Genomic DNA, 26942 nt, shown 5'->3' with positions numbered 1-26942 from the left:
CACCAAGGCCACCACAACCGCCAAATCCAACCTCCATGAAGGAATGAAGGCCATCACTGAATGGATGGCGATCAGCCGCCTGAAACTGAACTCAGACAAGACAGAGGTCCTCATCATCAGATCCAGCCTGGGATGACTCATGGTGGCCGGCAACACTGGGAGCTGCACCTAAGCCCACTAACCATGCACGCAACCTGGGAGTCATCCTGGACTCCGCTCTGTCTATGACCCAGCAAGTGAACGCCGTCTCCCTCTCCTGCTTCAACACCCTCCCCATGCTCCGCAAGATCTACAGATGGATCCCCACCAGCACCAGAAGGACAGTCACCCAGGCCTTTGTCACCAGCAGACTGGACTACGGCAACGCTCTCTACGCAGGAAAATCAGCCAAAGTCCAGAAACGACTACAACACATACAGAACGCCTCTGCATGCCTCATCCTCAACATACCCCCACCACAGCCACATCACAGGCCATCTGTAAGACCTTCACTGGCTCCCTGTCAACAAGAGGATCACCTTCAAGCTCCTCCCCCACCCCCACAAAGATTTCTACACAAATCCGGACCAGTGTACCTCAACGATGACTCACCTTCTACACCTGAACCGCCAGCTTCGCTTCGCTGACCTCGCCCTTGCCACCATCCCCGCATCCGTCGAGCAACCGCTGGTGGTATATAGTTCTCCCATCTCGCCGCAAAAAATTGGAACACCCCCTGCCCCATCCGCCTACGACAGACCCAGGACCTGCTGACCTTCAGAAGACTCCTCAAGACCTGGCTGTACGAGCAGTAGCAGCAGCTCCGTCCACGCTCCCCCCAGTGCCTTGAGACCCTCACGGGTGAGTGATGTGCTCTACAATTGATTGATTACTGGTCTGGATTGCTGAAAATGTGGTGATGTCGCTTTTTGTCATATAACAGTTTTCTGATCCATATAAGAGTGAGGACAGGATGCAGCTCTGGTAAAGTTTTAGCTTGGTGTTTTTCTTGTATTGATATGGCCTTCATACATTGTTCAGCATGCTGAAGGCATTCCTGGAATTGATCAGTTTGCTCTCGATGTCTATGCCTACCCCTCCAGCATGTCTTATAGTACTGCCTAGATAGGTGAACTCTTCAGTCATGGTTTGGTTCTCTTCATCCACTTTGAATGGTGAAGCGTCTTCTATGTGGAGTGTAATGAATTCTTATGTCTTCAGACCCACTTGCTGTGCATACATATTGAGGCAAGAGGTATTTTACCTCATATGCAGCTATGTGAGAGAGCAAGGCTAGGTCATCTGCATAGTCAAGTCCTACATGTATAGAGAATACATTTTGTTGCATTGTTCCTCACCCAGTTGATGACTAGATTGAAAAGCAACACTGACATCACACATCCCTCTCTCACACCAGTCTTGACTTTGAAGTTGTACTTATTATCTTCCATCTTGCAGGTACATTTGTTACAAAAACACTTGACAAGGTGTCCTATCTGCTACAGCATACCATAAGCTCTGAGTATGCACCACCAGGAGGAGTACCAAACTGAGCTATTATTTTTGCAGATAAGCACATCAGTTATGTCTGACCTTAGCTTGAGGTAGTTTTATTTTATCTAAATGGCCACACTAGTCAGCATTGTTTGAAGTTTGTCTTGGTGGTGACAGTGTCATCTGAAAGAGAAACAATGAGCTGGGTGTCGTCGGTGCAGGAGATGTTGTTAATTCCATGGGTTCTTATGATATCTGTCAGAGGAGTCATGCACATGTTGAAGATGGTGAAGCTGAGTGAAGATCCCCGTGGAACACGAGGCCCTTGGTTTCTGAATTGAAAGGCGAGAACCTGACTCGTGTTCTTCTGGAGAGGATGTAAGCTATCTGTTTGAGTTCTGGCCCTTCTATTCTCTCTGTGTGTAGTCTTGTGATGAGTGTGTGATTGGAGACAGTGAAGAAAGCTGCACCGAGGTTGATGAGGATGAGGGTGACAGTGTGTCTATGGTCGAGGGTGATGCAAATGTTGTCTGTGGTAGTGATGAGTGTTGTTTCGATGCTGTGGTTGTTTATGATCCTGATTGTGATTAATCAAGGAGTTTGTGGCATTCTATGTGGTCAGAGAGTTGTCTATTGATGGTCTCCTCAATGGCTTTGAGTGGGAAAGGGAGCAGCGACATGGGTCCGTATTTGCTGAGTACTTCAGAGTCATCTGTGAGTTTTTTTAAGAGAGTGATGACTTCAGTAAATTTTCAGCTGTCTGGGAAGGTGCCTGTCTTGAGGGAAGTGTTGAAGATGGAAGTGAGTGCAGCACTGATCGTGGCTCTTCCCAGGTTGTAGTTGATGTATATTTGTCTGTATAGCTGTCTCTGCCAGCCTTCCAACTGCTCTATGATGTTGCATAGAGAAAGGAGCTGATCAATACACCCTCTACCCTTGAGAAACCCAGTCTGTTCTTTTCTAAACTGCTTATCAACTGTATCGTAGCTGCACTGTATAATGATTTTTGCCAGGATTTTACTCAAGATTAACAGAAGGGTGATTCCACATCAGTGGTTTCCGTTGGTTAATGTTCCTTTCTCTGGAATCTTGATGAGGCCAGGTTTATTAGTGAAGATTCATCAAGCCTAGCCAAGCCTAGCCAATCTGGCCTTGCATATATTGCATTGATTATTTCCACAAGGCAGTGCCATAAAGATGCATATAAAAAGTATGCATTTACAAAAAAGCATACATTTACACTGACAGTTTCCACAATGCCTTAAAGCTTACCGTACACAGTTATGGCAGCCAGAGGCTCACATATTGGACAAGAGGAACAGGATTGACTAGACTGTTCCTCTATTTCAACAACAAGAATCTGGCTTCAACGGGCAAGATCCGTTTTCAGACATAGGGCTGGTGTCAAGGGATGTGTCCACCTCAACCCAACAGCTGTTTTCAACATGTACACAGTCTAATCCAGTCCTAATTGCCCAATATTTCAATTTCATAAAAAGTTTAAGTCAGCCCACTCATCACGAACATACCCTCAACCAATCAGGTGTATGTATAGCACAAAGAAAATGTGCGTGAAAATTTGAAAGTACCTCATGTGCACTACCCCAGAGGAGGTACTGGCAGGTTCTCACCAGCTTGCCCATGTTTTATCATCATTGGTAGCTTTCTCATTTATAAAATGTGTCCATTAAAGAATAAGTATAGAGGGGTGAAAATAATGATAAATGTATCTCTAAGCAAAAAGGCCCTGTGATATGTAGAAGACAGTATATCAAAAAAATGAATTCAATTGAGTTAAGACTCACACTTATGGCTTGACCCTGTTTTAATACGAATAGTGAGCTTACTCAATAATAAAAACACTGCTTGTTGCAGACCATTTCAAAGTAGGCCAACATGTTTCATTGCCTGTACTTCGTTGCAGCAATTTTGTAAGGGCTTTGTTGTAAATGAGGAGACGACTCCAGGAACAGGTAGGTGAAGCAAGAGCTTTATTGCAGCACAGGTATAGGTAGGTCAACCCCTCGTCCAACCAGAGCTCCAACTGCCAACAGGGCGAAGGAGAACTCCAGAACCAAGAACACAGAGAGAGATCTAGAGTGCTGGCCCAAGAAAGAAGCAAAGCACTGTACAACATATCTTCCCCCTTTGCAAGGAAAGAAAACACAGGAAAAGGAAAGGAAAGGAAGTGTTAATGTACATAGTCATTCAGGTACATGGGTGGGCGACGGGAGCGATGGCTCCTCAACCTGACATCAACCGAAGAAGAGGAAGGAGAAGCGGGAGCACGAGGGACAGGAGCAGGAACAAGAGAGACAGGAGCAGAATCAACCAAAGAACTACTATGATGTGTACATAAAGATGTAGAGGCATCTCCACCACCCACCTCCCCCCGTCCAGTTGGCAAGGGGATGGGAGAAGAAGTACAACCAGAGGACAGCAAATAACCATTACAACCACCAACCCCAGTAGCAAACAGGTCATCAGAAGAAGAATCTTTCCGCTTTTGGTAGAGTGCTACCCTCCGATAATTCCAACTTTCCCCATTGGCTAGAACAATGAAATGTGGAAAAACGTTCTTGACTCTGTAGGGACCCCTAAACTTGCTAAGACCTTTAGCATGCCTCCCCGGCTTAACTTTAACAAGGTCACCCACAGAGATGGGCAAGGGGGTACTGTTATGAATTAAAGGCACTTCACCACCAGAGCCCTTCAACCAAGCAGGGGTCAATTTAGTTACTGGTGTGCGTCCACGCATTAGTTCAAAAGGAGACTTTTCACCACTCTTATGTGGTGTGGAGCGGTAAGCCCAGACCAGTTCCTGGACACGTTCATCTGAAAAGCAACCGGTCTCTATGAACATCTGAATCACACCCTTTACAAGGTGATTCACTCTTTCACAAAGACCATTACCCTGTGGGTTGTAAAGACTAGTCTTCTGATGCCTGATGCCACATTCATTTACAAATGAAGTCATTTTCGAGGACGTGAGTTGAGTCCCATTATCTGAAATGAGGACAGAAGGATAACCCTCGTTAATAAAAATACCCTTCAAAAACTTAATGGTGGTGTCAGTATTGATCTCTTTTACAAATTGTACACAAAGCCATTTAGAAAAACAATCGATTAAGACAATTGCAAAACGGTGATCAGTAGGTAATTCACTCATGGGGCCTATGAAGTCTATGCAGACACTATGCCAGGGAGCATTCTCAAATACTATCTTATGTGTAGACTGAGAGCCCAAAACTTTCAGACGCTTCTCTCCTTCTTTGCAGAAACTACACTTCAATACACAATCAACTGCATCATTGTCAATAGAGGGCCACCAAAAGTTCTGTTTGACACGACGTTGAGTGAGACTTTGACCCAAATGTCCCTCATGGGCTAAGTCAAGAATCCTCCTTCTTAAAGGGCTAGGAGGAACAAAGCGATCACCTCGCATCAAAACGTCTTTCCCCTCTAAAGAAAGCTCATCCAAGATCTTCAGGAAGGGTCTGACTAAAGGACTAACTGTACTTTCTCTTCTTGCTCCTTTAGAAACGAGATTGATAACAGCCTTTAAAGTCAGATCTTCCTCCATGCCTTTTGACCACTCATCACGAGAGAACGAACCACCTGCCACCAACAAAACATCCTCCATTACGGCAACAGCAAGATCATCAGACATGACCTCAGAACCACAACAAGTGGAAGGAATTGGAAGTCTTGACAGACAATCTGCTTGGATGTTCTTCCACCCATGAACAAATTCGATCTCACACTGATAGTCCTGTAAGCGAGAGGCCAATCTCGCCAACCTTGGAGAACCCTTTCCAGCCCCACCAGGAGCTAGGACATTTAAAAGAGGTTTGTGGTCTGTACGCAAAACGAACTTGTAACCCCACAAGTAGGTTCTAAAGTAACTTGTGCCCCAGACTGCAGCAAGAGCTTCACGCTCTATAACAGAGTAGTTAGACTCTGAGGTAGATAGAAACCTAGACGCGAATGCTATGGTTTTTTCTACACTTCCATGTTTTTGTAAGAGAACTGCACCAAGGGCAATGGCACTGGCGTCAACCATTAGAATGGAGGACCGAGCAGTGTCAAAAGGGGTGAGAACATTTGCAGATTTAAGTTCCCCTTTGATCAACTTAAAACAGGATTCATGCTCAGTAGTCCAACAAAACTTGACGCCTTTTTTTAGCAAGGATCTCAGGGAAGCGGTCTTAGACGAAAAATCCCTTACAAATTTCGAGTAAAACTCGATCAAACCCATGAAAGACCAAAGTTGATCCTTGTCAACAGGGGAAGGTGCTAGCTCAATGGCCTCAAGTAAATTTTTCTTTGGTTTAATGCCTTCTTCAGACAAACAAAAACCTAAATACTCTATTTCTTTCAACAGAAAGGCACACTTCTCCTTTCTCAACGTTAAACCAGCCTCATCCACTCTAAGTAACACATCCTGTAAAATTTTATTGTGTTCTTGTAATGAATCACCGTAGATCAAGATATCGTCTTGAAAGTACAGCACCTTGTCAAGGCCCTTAAAAACTTCAGAGACAAGTCTCTGGAATACGCTAGCGGCTGAGACTAGCCCAAAGGGTAGCCTAGTGAACTGGAATGTTCCCTCGCTGGTGATGAAAGCAGTCAAGTGTTTGGAGCTGTCATCTAGGCAAATTTGATGGTACGCATGTTTAAGGTCCAACTTACTGAAGAACCTTGCTCCTTTAAGAGTCGATACCAATTCACCAATGTTTGGTAGAGGGAACACATCAGCTACAACACACTTATTTAGGGAACGAAGGTCTACACAGAATCTAATCTTGTTATCCGGTTTCTGCGAGATCACTACAGGCGAAACCCAAGGAGATGCTTCAATGGGTTCAATAATTCCCCCTTGGAGCATTTCCTCAAGGGTAGCCTTAACTTCATTCCGTAAAGCAAAAGGCACCCTCCTCACTTTGTGTTGAACGGGTGAACTGCCATCCTTGAGAATTATGCGATGTGAGTAGCCTATAAGTTCACCCAACTGGTCCCTAAAAACATTCTTAAATTTGGCCAATATGTCCTCCAAGGATGAGGTCTCAACAATAGAAATTGGATTATCAGATCTAGGATCAACCACAATGTGCAGATCATATTGATGGTGACGACCTAAGATTGCCGGTCCATCAGTTGAAATATATATTTTACCATATGCTGATCTGCCTTTGAAGTCAATCTTAGCTTCAAAGAAACCTAGCATGTCAATTTTCTCACCTTGGTAGCCAGACGGAAAGATGTCACATGTCTTCAGTGCCCTTTCACCCCACACACTCTTCATTAATGAAGTGGGAATTATGGTCCATTTGGAACCCGTGTCTACCATGAGAGAAATAATTTTCCCATCAATAACAAAGTCATCCTTAAATGGATTACCTCTCTGGTTCTTACACGAGCATACAGTATCAGTTAGGACCAAAATTTTGTTAACATCACGTCTTAAATCATCACATTCATTAATAACCGTTACTCTTGAATTATTCTTATTTCTACACATTTTTGCGAAGTGTCCCGCCTTACCACAACGTAGACACTCTTTGTTATTTGCAAAACAGAATTTCCCATCAGAAGAATGAGAAAAACTACCACACCTAGAACACATCTTTTGGCTATTCTTACTATAAGATGATTGTTGTACATTCTTTTTTTGAAGGACATAGCCTTTTTTCCTAACAATTGCAATGGCTGTAGCTTCATCGTCACTGTTATCACTAAGAGTACTCTTATTGGAAACTTCTGCCACTTTAGCCTCTAGGCCACTTTTCTGTAATTCCCTCATACACTTTTCACTTTCTTCCACGACTTTAGCTAGTTCTATGGCATCCTTCAACGTTGGATTCTTCGCCGCCCACAAACGTTCTTGGACTTTTCTGTTGCTGGCTTGAACAACTAGCTGGTCTCTAATTAGTTCGTCCGCCATCTGGCCAAAGTTACATTTAATCGATAATTCGCGCAATCTTGCTACAAACTCATCAATGCTTTCATCAGCCAATTGTTTATTTTCATAAAATGTATATCTTTGAAGGATAAGATTTTCTTCTTTGCCAAACCGGGTTTCTAGTCTTGTTACTGCCTCTTTAAACTCATCTAAGTCAACTTGTGACCCTGCAGGTAGTACTTGTGGTAAATATCTGAAAAGGCGCTGTCCTTCTTTACTCAAAGTGGTCATTAATAGAGCTTTTTTGCGTTTAGGTGAATAGTCCTCTCCATCTAGAGCTTCAATATAATTGTAGAACATGACTATCCAGTCTTCCCACGCTATTGGTGGATTGCCTGGCTCTGACAAGAATTGAGGAGGAAGGGCAACGTTGATCGATTGAGCCATGAGTTGGGAATAATCTTTTATGGACCACAAATAGGGTAAAGAGCAGAATAAAGTACACCAGACAGTAAAGCAATAATAATTTTTATAATATGTGCTTACTCCAATGAGTAGAGAAGATCCGTTGGCAGGTAACGATGCTTTGCGCTTCACGCCGAGCGTATCCTTGGAGACTGTCAACAACGGAGAGAAACACTTTTAAGATGGCCGATTACGTCGTGCGTGTGATTGGCTACACGTCAGATGTTCTAGTCACAGCGAGAGTCTACGCACATGGAAAATGCGCATCAGAGACGCTGCACGCGTTGCTACGCGCTTCAGTGACGCTATTCGTGTTGAGCGTGATTGGTGACGCTGCCGCCTGCGTTGTTGATGACGCTGCCGCTTGCCGATGACGCTGCCGCCTGCGTTGTCATGCGACTGCGCGCTCGCGTTACTAAGCAACTCACCAGGATTCTTGGACGTCGAAGTGAATGACGTCAATCACCGCTTCGGAAAGGAAATCCAGAGAAACAGGAAACTCCACAAAAGTCTATTTTTGGGAAAAATAGTCACCGCTAACACGAAAGACGATGTCTGCATCCTCGCTGTGTACCACAGGGGTTCTTGAGGGGGTGAAGCTCTACCGCACTGTATAACCTTCTTGGGCTGCAGCAACAAACGAAGAAGCAGTGGTCGGACACCTCGCCAGTCCAAGTCGCCAAATGTTGTAAATGAGGAGATGACTCCAGGAACAGGTAGGTGAAGCAAGAGCTTTATTGCAGCACAGGTATAGGTAGGTCAACCCCTCGTCCAACCAGAGCTCCAACTGCCAACAGGGCGAAGGAGAACTCCAGAACCAAGAACACAGAGAGAGATCTAGAGTGCTGGCCCAAGAAAGAAGCAAAGCACTGTACAACAGGCTTCCAGGTGAGCAATAACCTCACTGGACATCTGACTTTATACATAGAGTGGCAGGTGGCAGCCAAGGGCCCACCATGCCAAAGGGTGTGTATCTCATACACTCTAACCCTTAGTTAACAACACCTCCATTGCTATGAATTTACCGCGTCCGTGCGTCCGTCGGGCGTTATCTCGCTCTGTCTAGACTGTTTTTCTAAACAAGGCAATATATGCACTGTTTATGCTTTACCCGGTATAACTAAAGTATACAGTTGTCCTAAAATATTTTCCATTGGCATGTAAACACAGCACACATTGTTATATCTAATATGTTATCTGCATATTGTTACATCATGCCACAAACACATCAAAAGTAAGTAGCTGGAACTTCATGGAACTTCAAGTAAAATGCATAACAACTGCTAGAAATAAAAAGCACCTAGTACCATCACTGAGTGCTCAAAAGTAATTTTCTTCAAGTGAAGAAATGGCCTACTGGCACTCCATGGAGTGGCTATATGTGGTGGCTGCAGCAGTGTTCGGCCCTCTCAAACTTTGCCTAAGGAGGGTCGGTGTGTGGGGGCTATGCTGGAATGTTTAAAAGCAAAAGTGCAGCTAAGGACTAGGGACTCCCAGCTTCTGTTTCCCAATACAGATCATGTAGTACAAGTCGACAGAAGGTACTGAAGAGACTTCTGCTGGGTCTCTGCTACTTGTTGTCTATTTACAGCAAAACAGCTGGGCTGCTGTGCTAGTGGCCATGGTGATGGCTAAGGAGACAAACTCTCTGCCTAACCGTTGATAAAGAGGAAAACAAATCCATAAAGTATAGCTAACAGCCACAAAACGTAATGGCTGTAAAGCGGAATCAGTAACATTGTCTAGTGAGGATCATATGTGCAGCCACACCTAAAAAGGCTAAGAATATTGCAGTTTGTGTTAGTCTCACAGGAGCTGTTTGTACGCAGAGGTTGTTTCTTGCCAAAAGCATATCTTTGAGTTTGTGATAACCATTTCATCAATTCAATAGATCTTTAAATATGACTGATGAATTTGATTTTATTTAAAAGTACATCTGTATTAATCAACAATTTCTCTACATTACAATATTTACAGAACTTGGAACCAACCCGATCACTAGTTCGGGAATAGAAAAGGGAGCATTTCAAGGAATGAAAAAGTTATCCTACATCCGTATTTCAGACACCAATATAACCAACATTCCACAAGGTAAGGCGAGTTGGGTTTGAGTGTACATTGGTCAGAATGACAAGTGAACAATGCTGTTTGGATTCTGACATCTTTCTGATTAACTGTTACTGTCAGGCATACAGCTGCTTCTGCGTTGCAATTGCTCTTCTACATGTTTTGATTCAAGCAGCTTATTTATTTCACAACAATGATGTCTCACAAAATTTCTAGAAAATGTTGGGAAGTGCAATCAAAATGATTGTATCAACTTTGCTTATTCTTCAATATTCAAATTTCAGGTTGACAATGACAATTTTCCTAACAATTTCAAAAACCTGGGGCATCTGTTAGAAAATTAATAATTCTGAAACTATTCCTTTTTTTAATATTTTCTTTCTTTTTACTACATAGAAAATAGGACCCAGATCATTCCTCCACTGAGCATGAACTGATGTTAATTTGATCTTCTTCTTATTGAAAACTGTAACATTTGTGATAATCTGTTGTTGGAGCCAGGAAGCCTAACATAAAATTAACAATACCATTTAGCCCTGACATCGTCAATACCTGTGTGGCTACTAAAAGATTATAAAAGACAGTTGAGTTTTTTTGATTCTCACCACCCCTAAGCTTTGTGAGGCATGTACAATGTTGGATTACTTCAGGAATGTTACACTCCTGTTTTATTTAAGATAATTAAATATGTGCCAAACTGGAAATTCAAATACAATTTTGGAGAATGAAAAGACTGACTTGAAAACTATCGGAAATTACATCATTTTATAGCCTTTTAGATTCGATTGGAAAATGCTCTCGATGAACTCTGTCAAGAATACTTTCTGACAGTGATGTGCAAAATATTTTCATTAATCCATTCTTGTGCAGGGTTAATTGTTTGAGAAATATGGGAAAGCTATTGGATGCCATTTCCATCAAGGTTCACATGGAATTATGTGGTGTGAGGATCAATGGGAAATGTAAATGTAAATGTGTGTGTCTTGTAAAGCGCACTGCTACCCGGAGGCGCCCTGGTGCTATAGACTGCTGGGTAACCTGTCCCGGCTTTCCCTGTGAGATGTTGCCTCCTGGGTATTTGCAAGGTGAAACCAGGCATCCCCGGCGTTTGTGGGGGGCCGTTGTGGAGATGAGGCAAGCTAATGCCCAGAGTTGCCAAGTGTGATCCCTGGTTAGAGTAGGCACCGAGGCGAGAATTATTGAGTCCGCTGATCCTGGTTCACGACCCTGACGCGTCGGGAATTGAACCCTGATCCCGGGCCGTCCTCTGCTTCCGGGTCTGCCACCTCGAACTAGTGAGCCACACTACTCCACAATGTCAGCTCCTCGTGATTTGTGCACACCCACCAATGACTGCACTTTTACAGTAAAGAGGACCAGAGAGATATTTGAGTGCTGAGAAACTTCTCTTGAAAAAAGTCTGGAAGGGTGCATCTCTCTCTCAAGGTATCTGAAATAACCTGTTGTATATATATGAAATTAAAGAAGCACACTTGCACTGATCACTGTTACAAAGGATTCTTCTAAGAATCACCTGCAATGAATTGATGCATGTTTAATTAGCAGCCAGAATAGAAGGTAGACGGCCATATAGAAGGCTCCAGTTTCAGCCTATTAATAAAAGTGCTGACTGTCAATAGGAGCATTCTGTAGAAGTACACTCCCTGCTTCTGCTTGCATGCCTTGTCGAGGTGTGCCACACATCATCCTCATTCTGAAGTGCTGGTCCTCCTTTGAAGGCTGCAGCACTAGCTCGTTCAGCATAAGCTGCTCTGGATACTCTTGCTTTTCATTGTAAAAGTGGAAATGTAAGCCCTAACAACCACAGAAAAGTAGAAAAATAAACAAACTGACAGGCATGTTTTTTCCGCTACAGTTCTGTGGTATTTGGGCTTACATTTCCAGCTCCCAGAGGAGGGATCTCAGAGGATGGAATTAACACTGACAGGTGGTGTATCTGCATTACATAATAAGGATTGCAAGATCTTTCCCTCTCCTGGAATGTGGAATGACATGTGACAGGTCCAATCTCACGTTTTCCCCCTTCCTGAGGAAATAGTTCCAAATCCACAAATATTTAGCACATGCTTGAATTAAGTAGTAAATGCCCTGATCTAGGATCCTCTGTAGGTTGTCTGTTAAGGCAAGCAATGCAGACATAGTACTATGAAAAGGACAAAAACATGAGTGAGAAGAATCCAGAACAGAATGTGAATTAATCTGATGTCAGAGTTGATTATCTAAATATTTCTCTACATTGTTTGCGGGTAGTTACAGGAGAACGGTAGGGCACTAGTTAAACAATACATAAATGGACACCAAAGATTTAGTATTTCAGTAAGGCTGCTACCAAGGATCTTTTCTAAGCACTGGAGAAGCAGCTTCCTACAGCCATGAATTACAAAGATGATGCAGAATCAGGGCAACTGTAGGAGCAACTTTGTGAATAACATCAGGGGGACAGAGAACCAGAGGTGAACCTAAGTTAGTACTTAATAAGGTGATATGATTCAAGGCTGGCAAGGTAACCCCTTTTTTTGAGTTTAAATGTAGAGTTTATTAAATAAAGAACTATAAAAGTTTACAAGGTGATGAGTCAACAGTGTAATGAGTACATTAAGATGTCTTTTGATAAGTTTAACAAATTACCTATTTATCAACAAAAATGTGAAAAGAGAGAAAGTAAGAATATGTAGCACAAACACATTGTATATGATGAATAAAGAATTCGATACAAAATGTCAAAATAGCAACAGTGTAGAGTAAATTTGATAATTAAATAATTGAATGGAATAAATTATTGGCACAAAAATCAAATAAGCCAACAGAGAAGTAAAGGACACTTAGACACTTCTTCAGTTAAGTGTTGAGGTAAGATAGCAGTTAAAGTGCAGGAATCAAGAAGAAATGACACTGGTGACCAAAGAATGTTTCCTTTCATAGTGCGTCATTGTGGTGGTATATATTCTATCCAGTGTGTGCTAACTGTTGGCACATTAAACACACAATCATTCCAATTATCCAAAAGGCTTCCTAAAAACAAAATTGGAAAAGGTGAAATTTATGTGTGTATGAAAAAAAATAGAATTGATTAGTGTTTTATATCTGAAAAAGAGAGATTACATGACCAGAATAATTATGGAATAGTGGAATTAGGTTTGTGCAGGATAGCCAGGGTAACCATAAGTCGGTTGTATATAAAAAATAGAGTTTGAGTTGTGTTGGCAGCACAAGAGGTTTACATATCTTTAGCCATATTGTTTTCTATAAAGTGGGGAAAGAGGTATATAAATCAGTTACCCATTGTAACTCCAGTACTGTTTTTTGCCTAATATCAGGGAAGGTAGGAAGGATACTATAACTACGGAATGCTGTAGAAAAAGACTGAGAGCTAGGGTTGTGGAGGGGAAGCTTTATATGTTGATATAGTAACTGAACCAAGGGAAGAATAGGAATTGAAAATGAGAAGGATCAGGGAATTACATTTGTTTTTAAAAGAGCTAGGGATTCTAAAGGTGGATTAAACTTGAGAAAAGGAGATACAAGAATGATCCAGAAATAATGGATAGGTCTATTTTAAACCTTTTGCTCACAAGCATTTTCAAAAGACAGTTCTATTATTAAGTTTGATTAGTTTATTGTAATAAAACGAGGGATGAAGAAATTGATAAATGACTGAAAGGGTAGTGATATATATTGGAAATACTAGTCTACAAGCTGGAAAAATGACAGTGACTGAATGGCAGAAATTCTGAAAATGGGAGGATGAATAAAAAAAACTCTAAATCTTTTCATTAGGGGGAAATGTTTGTGAATTCATCTTGTTGGTTAAGGGCAGATGGTTAAAAAAAGAAAGCAGTATCATATGACTGGAAAGCAGAGACGCTTACTTCTCTTTGGAGTGTATTAGATTGTAATCTCCTGAGAGGTTTTCATTGTTCCATAAGAAAGCAGTTAAGATAGCATCCATTTTAATAAAAACAGAAGACTGAATATTAATTGGGATTGCACATAGATAGAACAGGATGATGGGAACCAACCTATCCCATCATGAGAAAAACAATGGATGCCATTTGGAGGCAAGGGTAGATAGAGTTGTAAGAAGGGTAGTAGAATTAAGAGAAACTGTTTAGTCTGAGGTATCAGTAAACCAAAGAACCAAATACTTATTTGTTACCGTATTTAAAGAAAATCAGATGATATGAAATCATATTTAAAACACCATTTATTAAGATGGAGAATCTCACATTTGTCCGAATTAGATTTATAACCCGAAAGTGAGGAAAAAGTAGAAACTGTGTCCAAAAATGGCTGCAGGGAGGAATCGGGGGGAACAAATATAAGAGAATATCACCAGCGTAAACTGGACATTATACCTGCTATCTCAGAAAAAAAGTTAGAAATTAACCTGTCAACAAAAATTGATACTTTAGGAGATGAAAATAAAAGATAGACTAAATGAATGAATCTTTGCCCAAAACCAAAGTAAGAGTAGAAAAAAATAAAACTCTAATACATACGGTCAAAGGACCTTTTTGCCTCTAGGGAGCTAGATGCTAATGAATGTTTAAATGATTTGGGTTTGTTAAAAATGTCAAAGAAAAGCCTGGTGCCTTTAACAAATCTGATTCTTCCCTGCCAATTAAATTTAGAAGAGACGCAACTAGGCATAAAACAAGAATTTTAGTAAACATTTTATAATCAGAATTGAAAGGGAAATTGGCCTGTAATGCTTACATGATCTAGGGTCTTTAGTTTCTTTATTAATACAAAAGATTAAAGAATCTTTACGAGTGCCAAAGGCAGTTTTGAAGAGGCATAGAATGTAAATAGATGATGTAATTTTGGACGTAACAATTTGGAGAAATGAAGATAAAATTCAATGGGAAACTTTTAAGAGCCAGGGGTTTGCCTTTTTTTAATACAGTTGATTGCAATGCAAATGTCCTGAACTGAGATATTCACTTAACAGAAGCAAAGTTGGTATTTATATCAAATTCTTTACAAATAGAGAAAAGGTTTGAATTGATGTTAGTTTGAAGAGGATTGTTTTCTAGTGTATAGAGATTTTTATAGTGTTTTCATAAATTTGGCCTAGATGTTGTTGTCTTTAAACATAGTATGTATTATGACATGATTTTTTTTTTACTTTAAGATAGTTTTCCTGCCTACTTTATTCTGGGCTTCTTAACATTTGCCACTGAATTTAAGAAGACCAGAGGCAACATCTTCCCTGGAGAGCTTATTAAATTAAGATTTGAATTTTGCTAATTTGTTCAAGCATGTCTTAGATTTGGATGTAAAGTTGGAGTTTTCTAATGTTTTAAAACTTTTCATGTTATCTAATACATTTCTTAAACTTGTTTTCTTTTTATTTGAGACAAACGTCATAATAAAGTCCCTAGAGGCCACTTTGAAGGAATCATAGCTGATTTGCAAAGATATAACCAGAGTTTTATCCAATGCAAAGAATTCACCTATACAATATTCCAAACATTGTGTAAAGGTTTTCTAATAAAAGGGAAGTATTAAAGTGTCAATGTCTTGTCTTTCTCAGAGAATTGAAAAAAGTCTCTGTCTAAGGTTACTGAAGCATGATCTGAAATGAAAATAGTACCAACATAAGCATGTAAGGTAAATGGATATTGTGCTTTAGAGAGGAAAGTGTGATCTATCCTGCATTGAGTGGAATGGACATAAGAAAAGAATGTATACTCTTTTTTAACATGGATTTCAAAGGCTCCAGGAATCTAGAAGGCCTCCTTGTTTGATGGTTGAGGTGAATTGTTTATGGATGGAGGAAGGAACAAAAGCAGATTTAGAGGAGCAGTACAAAAAAGGATGAATTACGAGGTCACAATCACCACCAAAAATTTAATATTCATCAGTGATAGACATCAATTTGTGTGTAATAATGGGTCATAATTATTTATCAAAATATCTCGGAGCATATACATTAAGTACTGTAAGCTTTAACTTATTAACTGATACTTCAATGTAAGCCAATCACCTTCCTGATCTAATTCTTGTTAAATTAATGCAACATCTAAGGTCTTGTTTACAAAGATGTTGTAACACAGTAATGTCAACATTTTATTTGGCTAAATTAGTTAGTACTCTTTGTTATTTGATAGGTAACCCGAACCCTTTAAAATTCCAAGTAATTGCACGTAAAGTAATAGATAACAAATTAAAATGTACCCATACAATCTACACATAAACAGTCGCAAAAATCTGTACGAAGAGAGACAACACAATGTAAAATGTAGAGAACAGTTGAAGATCATAAAAAGAGCTGGGGAGATGCAAGAATAAGAAAAGAGGGGAAGATATAGAACGGCAAAGAAAGTGATGAGTGATAGAAAAATAAAATAGGAAAATTAGAAAATATGTCTACCATGAGAAATGCTGGAGAATACAAGTAACATGCCAGGTAGGACAATAAATTATTTGGGGTGGTGAGACCCTGGGGGAAGATAACACAAACAGAATCCAAAGGCAACTGGAAGGAGGCAATCCAGACCACATATATGGATATAGCAAGGTGAACTCTGATAGAGGCACAGGACTAGAATGCAAATCCGATCTATCTACACTTTGAATATAAAAAGAATCTAACACAGGATTAAAAAAATTACATGTCAGTTTTCCAATTTTATCAGTAAATAACTGGTACAGAGAGGAGCAGAAATGAATAGGTGGATGGAATACTGAACCATTTCAAGCTAGGAGTAGAAGTTCACCAACCAAAGAGAGCACCATCCGAGATGAATTGTAAATATGGTTAGTACCAACGAATATGAAAGCAGTGTTTCAGCCCTCACCATCTGCCCCTTGCAGCTTAGCTCCTGCATTGAGGGCCAGAGTATGGGGAATAAGCCTTCACTAGAGCTTGTTCCAAACATTTATATTTATGTCTGGGAAGAACAAGTACTGAAGTATATCTAGGGGCTAAATGACTAGATATCACTAACTTTACATTTTGTGGGAAACAAAATCAGCCACTGCACTGTCTAGGGAAGAAGAACGTTTATATAAAGAAGAATTCAAGAGCCTGGCAAGCTGATTAGGTTGTAAAAAAGGCTAAGTATGGACAAAAGAAGTGGCAGAAGATCTACTGTGAAACCTTCAGCTACATATACCTTCCCAACCACAAACCTCCCTTTGAACAAAATGTGCATAACCCACATTCCATCTAGGAGACTGGGATTTCCCTATATACTATAAGGCAAATGTCAGACGTTTTAGTGTATAATTTTATCCAATAGTGTGCATGAGGAAAAGGAATATACAAGGACTCTAATCACCAGCCTATCTACGTTTATCATACAACTGGAAGTCTCTGTGTAAAGGTCATTGTTTCCTACTTGGAAAATCATATTTGTTGCCCCGTCGTCTAGACATTCAATACAAACCAGTTGTCTGTTAGTAATTTCTATGTAAAAATGTCTCCTTCATTGAACATATTTGAGCTGTGGGATATCCACATTAAATCTTAGTTTGCTAAGTGAAAGCTTGTAGATGTATGGCATGTCCCGTTGATCTTTCCATCAGCTTTAATAGCACATTTCTACTGATCACTAGATGTTTTCTTATCTTTGCTACAATCAACATAGTGTTCAAGTCTTTCAGTTACAGCTGTTGCTACCTTCATATCTGGGTGTTTTGACAGTAACTTCTTCTAGATCCTAGGTTATTGGTGTCTCTGTCTAGTTAATCTCTAGGAAGGGTATCACACACAGTGGTTGGACATACCCCACAAGACAGCGATATATCTTAACACCACTAACCTTGCTGCCACAATATATTTCTAAGTCATTAAATAAAAATTCCCCTCTAATCCTCTGTTAGTGATACTGGCAGACTATTGTATATTGTCCTTCCCTCCAGCCACAGGTTGTGAAGGAAGACATATTGTGCACTTAGAGGAGAACATGTTTCCCTCTGTACCTCTGCAAGGTAAGATTTGAAAGGTTCCACAATAGATTTTATTCACCTTCCTCTTTTCAGAAGGTGGGTAGTGGGGCATGCTGGCGTCAGCCATGATAAGGTTCTAAGAAATTAGTAGATACTACGATAGAAAAAAACAATTGTGCAGAGGGTAAGACGTAGAGAACAAGAAGGAACTGCAATACAGTATTCTAAATGGAGCACCTTTCAGGTTCCAGGTGTAAACAAACCTACAAAGGTGATATAGCAGCAGAGACTTGCACTGATTGGATAGTCAGCCACCAACAAGACATGCTTGATAGTCAAATGAAATTAGCACATACAACAGCAACTGACACCCTTGGCTTTCCTCATTAAGCTGTGATAGAGAAAAACGATTCCTTCATATTTGTGTGCAGGTTGTGAATGTGATAAGCACGTCACACCCTGCCGTTAATCCACCACAGGGTGTAAACAATGAGTGGAGACAGTCAGGTTAGGCGCTCAGGGAAGAAATCCTACCATTGTTGGGGAGCTGCGGGAAAGGATTTTATCAACAAATGCACTTGTTACATTCAAGGCGCGATGCAGATGACAATCTTACCAGAGCCAATGGCATGAAGTACAAAACTTCACTCTAATTTTGCAGTTTATTGCTTTACTCAAAACAATGGCAGGTTTAGTTCCTATCTGTAAATGCTTAGGCTCATCTCTGTAACCTGACTGGATGGTGGCACAGCTTCCCTGAATATCCTTGAAGAACAGGGATATGAGCTGTGGTGGTTGCCAGCCACTGTCTAAGCCACATAAACAATGATTACTCTTCACCAGTGCTGTATTTTATAGAATTATGCCAAAAGACATGCAGAGGTTTTTATTTGTATAATTGCCGAGCCACTAGGGGCATCCAGTGAAAATTGCCACTAGGATTCAACTGACTAAGGTAGAACATTCAGGGGACAAGATACTAAAGCATCTCAGGTATGTACAAAAGACACAGAAGGGGTGAATTAGGGCAAAAAAACAGGAGGCCAGGAAGGAACTAATAAATAAGGGACTCTCGTAACAGCAACACAGAATAAAACCGAGAGACGCTTCTGATGCAAGACTTTCTGCTGCAGCCTCCACAGAGCACAAGCACCATGAACTGAGGGAGATAAGACTAGTTGTGAACAGAGGTGGTAGAGTGCAGGTAAGGTAAAACTAATTTAATCTACATCACCATTCCAATCAGTGTGGAGCATGCCAAGGTAAGGCATCAAGGGTTGAAATAAATGTGAAAAGGGGACAGTTCTAATGTACTTTAGGGGTAAAACAATGTTCAAGTAAGGAATAAGATTATAACAAGAATTCTCAACTCAGGAGGTTTGGATGAGGTGTTCTACCTTTGTGCCTTACTTGTATGGAAATAAAGGCTGTTTATTACCCTCCCCTCATATTTTTGTGGGGATGATTAACATCCATTAGTGTGCACAGGTGCAGGCAGTAAGGCTTAATTATCATTACTTTGCCAGCCACAACCCACCTGCTTAAAATAATCTGCAATATAAATGATTCTCTGTCACCCTCATTTAAACTCACTCTAACCATAGTTCCACTAGCCCTAAACCTATCTTGAGTATGCTGTATCCCAACCATTAACAATTCCCAAACCCTTTCTTTAAACATACACCTGCTGTTAGACTTGGCACCTTGGCGTGGGTCTCCCTTTTTGCTGTTGCCTCCTATGTTTTTGCTGGTCTAGATGCTTTTAGCACGTTGCCACTGCTGTTCAGTGCCAAAGTGCAAGTGCTCCCTGTTGTAAATTGTTGTATGAATGAGTGATTTCATGATTGGCTTATTTGATTTACTTATCAGACCATAGTACAGTGCACTGTGTGTGCCCAGGGCATGTAAATCAAATGCAGCTAGTGGGCTGCAACACTGATTGTGCCACCCACAGAATCAGTCTGTAAAATGTGACTTTGGCCTGCCATTGCAGAGCCTATGTGCAGTCTGGGACTGCCATGTAGACTAGGCAAGTCCCAACACTTGCCAGTCCCTAAACCTTCCATTTTCTACATATGAGTCACCCCTAAGGTAGGCCCAAGGTACTCCTGTGGCCAGGGTGCATTTTATGTGAAAGGTAGGACATGCCCTGATGTATGTGGCATGCCCTGATAGTGACATTCTGCCAATTTAGTTTTTCATTGTTGCAAGGCTATTTGTTCCCATAGGCCAGAATGGGGAGTTTGTTTATAGCATCTTCTAAACATAACTGACCCTGGGAACAAGATAGTGAGTGATTATGATTTTTACATTCTATGTTTGAAAATACCACTTTTAGAAAGTAGGTATTTTCTTGCCTAACCATCCAGTGTGCCTCTGCTAGCTTTGTGTATTGCATGTCTAGCTTTTGGATGAAAGGGGCTGGAGAAGGGCATTGGCTCCAGAAGTCTGATGAGTCAGGGCTGGGCAGAATAGACCTCGCTGCATTTAGAGTAGGGGGAGGAGATTTGGTATTTCCCTGAATGGGCCTGGTATGCTTTCAACAATGCTGTCTCCACCTCCTGCCAGGAAGTTGCACCAGTGAGGACAGAACTGGTTTTGGCTGGGTACAGACACTCTCTGCCTTCAGAGAACAAAGGGTGTTGTTGATAAAAAAGGGGGCCCAGACCCCAGACTTTTAGATCACTTATGGACAATCAAGAGGAACCTTTGTCAAGGAGAAGAGCCAGATAAGCTGAGTAGGAATACTGCCCCTGTGCTGTTTGCTATCTGGAGTTGGCCTGCAGTGTCTACTTGCTGCCAAGGAAATGAGAAAAGGACTTTGCTGTTTGCTTTGTCACCAGCTCGAAGAAAAGATCTCCAAGGGCTTGAAACTGAGCTTGCCTCCTGTTCTGAAGTCTCAGGGAAACAAAGACTTCATCCCTTCTGCCTCTCTGCATCTTGAACTGCTGTTTCAGCTGCTATAGAAGGAAATTGCAACACCGACGCCGGTGACCGACGCCGCTGCCTGCACCGGAGTCGAGTACACCGCTTGTGACGTCCATGACGCAATGTCCTGACTCGCACCACAGCCCCGACTTCACTCATGATCATTACTTTGCCAGCCACAACAAACCTGCGGAGCTAATCCTTGACGTGGGTGAATCCTGAATCCATTGACATTGCACTGTCGTAAGGAACTCCCGCCTTGCCGCTATCCGTAACATAACCTGGCCGACAACGTAAAGAACCAACAACTCACCTCCCCAACGCTGCTGTAAGGAATAGAAGCATCACCTACCCTGGGGTCATAAGGAACCGAGGCCGCAGGCGCCAACGAAGCATCACCTCCACGACGCCTTGCCCGTCTTTGCTTTCAGCAATTACAAGGTGCTGTTCTTTGTGGGTCTGCTAGACTCCGGGCCTGATGCCGTGCAGTTAGCGGCCGGGCCGTTGTTTAGGATTTTCATCTGTCACAACATCATAATGACTCCAGGTGGAATTATTTGTTGCTACAAGTTTGATTGGAGTGAATAACCAATTTTTACGGAAATGTTTGATACTGAATTGTGGATCTTTGTCGTTCTGTCTTTTTTTGGTTTAGATAAAGATTACTTATTTTTCTAAACTGGTGTGGTGTCCATTTGTAGCGTTTTCACTGTATTACTGTATGTGTCCACAAATGCTTTAAACACTGCCTCTGAGCTAAGCCTGTCTGCTCATGCCAAGATACCAAGAGAGTGGGCAGGGGTCATTTTAGGAGTGTATCCCCCTTATCCTGACTAGAAGCAAGGGTCCCTATTTGACAAAGGTACCAACCCCTGCCAACTAGAGACCCCCATTTCTAACAGGAGGTTTTGATTCAAGAATGCATTGTGCTGCCCAGGCGATGTATCAATTTCCGAGGAGCTGCCGGGTTCACTATTCAAAGTTCGGCATCGAGGATGCATTGCACAGTAAAGGAGATGTACAGGTTCAGAAGAGCACCTGCGGTGTTCTTGAGGATGCCATCAATAAGGGGTTTGCGATGTGAGGGCCTGCGTTGGTGAAGCTTCACACAGCAGCAGCTCTAATGCTGACGTGGAGGACAATGTGGAGTACTTGCACTGGGAGAAACCTTGCAATAGTAATGATGGATTGGTTCTGGTGGATCCACAAATGGGCTGGCAAAGCATCCTCAGGCCCACTTCTGAGGGTTCAGGACTGGGGTGAAAATACTTGGCAAGTTTGACTCACAGATGGTGGGTTCTTCTGTCTCTTAGGCTCTAGTCATGATGCCAGACAACTAGACCTTGGAGTCACTCTGATGTTTTGCGTTTAATAGATGCTGGTCCAGTCCTTCTCACCCAGGCAAGAGGATAACAGGCAGCAGTCCTACAAAGCATCAGTAAGGCAGATTGTCAGTCTTTTCAGCAACCCAGCAGTCCTTCTACCTAGCAGAGTATCCACAGGTCCCAAAGCATATTGAAGAGTTGGTGTCTGAGGTCTAAAATGTTTACCCAGTTTGGGCTTTAAAGTGAGTTTCTGGAGATTTAACTTTGCAGTCCAAGGCTTCCTGCCACCCCTGCTCTGGCTCCAGACTAACTACAGGCGGTATAAAAACCCTTTGTGTGGAGTCACGACACAGTCTAATTAATTGTAAGTAGGGGTACACCCAGTTCTGCCCTCACATCCTGACAATAGTTGCCCATCCAAGCACACCTAAGCTCTATATTGTGTGCGGCCGTCTGGGAGGAATGCACAAAGCCAAACTCTCAGCTACACCCAGTCATTTGACCCCAGGGAGGGCTACAGACACTAAATGGCTAAGGCAGGAAAATTCCAACTTTCTTAAAATTGGCATTTTCAAAATTGTAATTTAAAATCCAATGCTACCATAAAAGAGGGTCTTTCATTATAATTCCAAAGACTCCAAACATGAACTGACTAGATGCTCCAATTTGGAAATTACATGTTTTTAAATGTAATAAAGTAACTTCAATGTTATCCCATGGGAAAGGTAGGCCTTGCAGTAATGAAAAAAGAGTTTAAGAGTTTTTCACTACCAGGACATGTAAAAAGTAAAGTTTTGTGTCCTACTTTTTGAAACAATTGCACCCTACCCTTTGGGCTCTTTAGGGCCTACCCTAGGGGTGACTTATATATTAAAAAGGTTTATTTTTTCCACGCCACAATGGGAGTTTTAAACAGTATAAATTCAACAAAATGTAGGAGGAGTAAGGCAAAATGTTTGGGGGAAGACCAACCTAAGGTTGACAGGTCTAACAGTTAGTAACAGCAGTTACAGTCTCCATCAGAATTATGAGATGTGTAGAAACACTGCTGATCTCTTATTTTTCACCTGGAGAATTCTGTTGCTAAAAGAAGATGAAAAATCCAGTTTATAATCCGACACAAAATTAAGAATCACTGTGAAATTGGATTTGGAATGACCGATTACCCCCTTTTGTTAGTGGACCCCCAGCCAGAGTCAAACTCGTAATGGGCGAGATTTTAACAGTGCCCCACGTATCTGTAACTATGTGGTGGGGAAACCAGCTTATTATCCACACCACTTATACTGAGGGGCTGTGTAATGCTGGGTTATGTGGCTGTGTCCTCCCACTTAAATAATGGAAAATCCTTTTTAACTGTTTTACATAAATATTCCTTGAAGCGATTGCAACACTTGCAAAATGTGATTGCCAGGATACTTATGAAATTAAAGAAAAGTGATTCTATTTTTCTGACCAAGCACTCTGTACTTTTTCTCTTCGTTTAAGTCTACATTTCTGATCAGTTGTGTCTTTTAAGGGGAAGATAATGCTTTTCATAGAAATAAATGTTAGACACATTCTCTATCATCCTAAGCTCTTTTTCTGAAAAATCCATGCAACACTAAAAGCATATACTTTACATTCAATGGCATCCCTAAGTTTCATGATAGCACTTCATGGGTCCTTAGAGTGGTATACTCTATTCCTAAATTAGAACATGGAGACGTGTGAAGGCGAAGCAATCCAAAAAGGCAGAAGAAAAGACCTGCAACATGTGAAGAGGGCTAGAAAGTATTGTCCAACATTCATATCCCTAACTGGTTCAATTTGTTGCCAATTTGGGCAATATTTCATTGTAATGGGAGAAAAGACAGAAACGTGTTTGCCCAGAAAATGGCTGCCTTGGATTCAATTTTCATTCACCTAATGTCCATCTTAAACCAACGATCTTGACATAGAAGATTCTAATATGTGCTGGCCTGCCCATCCAAATTGAAAATAAGCATGTAATGGATTATAAATTAACTATCCTAAAAAGATAAATGTGATAAAGGTCATAATGTGCTGATATTTTAAAATACGTGTAACATTTCTATTGTAGGTCTACCAAGTTCTCTAACCGAACTTCACCTCGATGGAAACCAGATCACAAAGCTTGACTCAGACAGTCTCAACGGCCTCAAGAACTTAGCTAAGTAAGGCTTATGGCTTTGTTGGGTTATGTCATTTGGTTATATAACACAATGGTATATCAAAAGGAAGGGTTACTCCAGATTGGGGGATGATATAGCAATTGTAGACTTTCAGTAGGCAGTTTAATATTTCTTGTGCACATGCCTTTAGTTAACATTGTTATATGAAGGAGTTTGCCTGGTTTCAAGACACAACATGCTTTGCACCATCCCCGTCCTCGCACTTGCTCCCCACAGCACAATGAGATAGCAGATTTGTGGCTTTTAATGCACTACCCTCTGCATTATGCTTGCTTTTTTCTGTCATTGTGAAAGAGCCAGTGTGGGGAGTGTTTTTTTAAGCCTTTGTGGATCATAGCGGTATCAAAAATGCAGTAACCTGAGTGAAAAGAAATCGGAACAAACAGCAGTCCTTTAAAGCAGCTCCTACTCTTTAGTTTAAAATTAGCTGAAGTACCACAAGGGGATCTATCATATTGAGCCTTGCTGGTGCAGGGAAGAGCGTAACATCTGTTTTACCTGATATTTTGCAGAGTTTTGCATTAATTTAAACAGTGCAGCTCAGAAACAATAAGAGACAAAGCTTGCTCACTGTTGTCAAGTTATATTGTTTAGAAGAGAAACTCTATTCAAAATATCAGGTTAAATTAACTGACTTTATGGACTTCAGGTGCATAAAACAGGTGCTCATGCTGTGATCTATGCCAACAAAGGACACCATGTTAATCCCGCCCTAATGCTCACTCAAAGTGCAGTATGTGATGTTATGTGTATTTTATAGCACATAGTCACCCGTGAGGATATTCTAATGCTTAGCAGGTGTGTAAGGCTAGTCTCAGGGGGACTTACTTGAAGAGTAATGTCTTCAACTTCTTGTGAAATTCAAGAAATGACAGTGAGGTATTGATGTTGTTCCACACTGTAGGAGTGATGCATGAGGAGGATTGGCACGTGTGTGTGTCAGACATGTGGGAGTGAGAAACTGGCTCAGCAGAGGTACCTGGAGGGTTGGTGGAAATACATGCAACTATTCAGGTAGTATGCGCCTGTGATATTAAGTGCTTTGTATGTGTGGGTGAAAAGCTTGAAATGTGCATGCGTAATAATGGTATCCAGTGGAGTTCCTCAGGTGTGGTGTGATGCAGATCGGTATGTTAACTCCATGCGCGCTAGCGGAATTCCGCTCCTGCGCTGAGTTTTTGTAAATCGCACTTTACGTGACGAGCTGGGCTCGTCATCAGCGTGCGAGGAGGCTACACCATGACGAGCCCAGCTCGTCATCAGCGTGGAAGGGGTTAAGCTAAGGACACGTCTCACTGCAGTGTTCTGGACAGTCTGTGGTCTTTTTGAATGTTGATTGGTGATTCATGCATGGAGGGAGTTCACATGGTCTTGTATGCAGGTGATAAGTGTTGTTTGGTAGTCAATTGTAGACCCTTTTTAACATCTTCAGAGTTTGGAAGCATGAAGCAGGAGGTGGCAATAAAGTTGACCTAGGTGGGCATGTCGCTGTCGATGACGAGCTTAAGGTTCGTGCTAATGGACTAGGGGTGGGCCCAAGGTTTGCAGACCATAGGGCGGAGTCCCACAATGAAGCATCCTTTCGAAAGATCACCAGTTCGGTCTTGTCTATGCTCAGCTTAGACCAGCTGATACTCATCCAGATGGGGTGATGTCGAAGTAGATGTTGTTCCCTGTGCTAGGTGTTTTGTCTGAGAGGAACAATATCAGTTGTGTATCATTGGCGTAGGGGAGGATGTTGATGCTGTGTGCTCACATGACGTCTACAAGCAGAGTCATGTCGATGTTAAATAGGGTCGGGCTTAGTGAGGAATCAAGTGGTGCTCCACAAATGAATTTACAGGCTTCAGAGGGGTAGGACACTGTTGACTGTTTGTATCCTTTCAAAATGAAATATGCAGATCCATCGGAGGGTAGGTCCTTGGATGCACGTCGTGTGTAGTCTGAACAGGAAGGGATGGGAGACTGCTTAATAGGCCACAAAGAGTTGAAGGAGGATAAGGGCTATGGGTTCACCTCTGTCAGGTAACATCTATATGTTGTCTGTTGCTGCGATGAAGGCTGTCTCTGTACTGTGGTTTGATCTGAATCCTGATTACGAGGCATCCAGATGCTGGTGGTTGATGAGGCAGTCAGGGAGGCATCATTTGATGGCTTTTTGTAGAAGGAATCGTAGAAGGGATATGGGACAGCAGTCCACTAGCTTGGCTAGGTCTGCTGAGAGCTTTTTCGGGAGATTGTTGAATGCTGCGTGCTTCAATGCTTCTGGGGTGGTGGCTGTGTTGATGGAGATGTTGAGGATGAGAGTGGGAGATTCACTGATTGGGATGGAGTCCTTGTTGTACCCCCTGGTGTAGGCATAGTGGGGCATGGGTATGACGAGGCCCCAGCTTGTATGGTCTTTGATTGTTGTGGTGACCTCCATTATGATGGCTTTCCATATGGCCAGGGTGTTTCCTTAGTTTGATATTGGTAGACCTGCTGCAAGGTATCTAGGGTCCAGTTGGGGGGCAAAGTTGTTATATGTGGCTATGATTTTGCTGGAGAAAAAGTTTGAGAGGTCAGTGCACAGTTCTTGAGTTGAATTTCTTTGCTGCTGTTGTAGCTGGCATCGACGCTTTCAGCTAATCCTTCCTCTTGGTGTCCCAAGTTTGCTGGTGGTAGTCAAAC

The 26942-nt window shown here is 41.7% G+C and overlaps 1 protein-coding gene across 1 annotated transcript in view; it reads left to right on the top strand.

Annotated features, from left to right (window-relative positions):
• DCN (decorin) overlaps positions 1-26942 on the top strand; it is a 309316-nt gene that overhangs the window by 218698 nt on the left and 63676 nt on the right. The window contains exons 5-6 of the mRNA XM_086919558.1: positions 9818-9931; positions 24161-24254. Coding sequence (XP_086775684.1) covers positions 9818-9931; positions 24161-24254 — 208 coding nt within the window. The remainder of the gene's footprint in view (positions 1-9817; positions 9932-24160; positions 24255-26942) is intronic.

This window comes from Lissotriton vulgaris, chromosome 1_1 (genome assembly GCF_964263255.1).
Source record: "Lissotriton vulgaris chromosome 1_1, aLisVul1.2, whole genome shotgun sequence".
NCBI classification, from domain to species: domain Eukaryota; kingdom Metazoa; phylum Chordata; class Amphibia; order Caudata; family Salamandridae; genus Lissotriton; species Lissotriton vulgaris.
The sequence above is the reverse complement of the archived record's forward strand: the minus strand, read 5'-3'. Positions and strand labels throughout refer to the sequence as shown.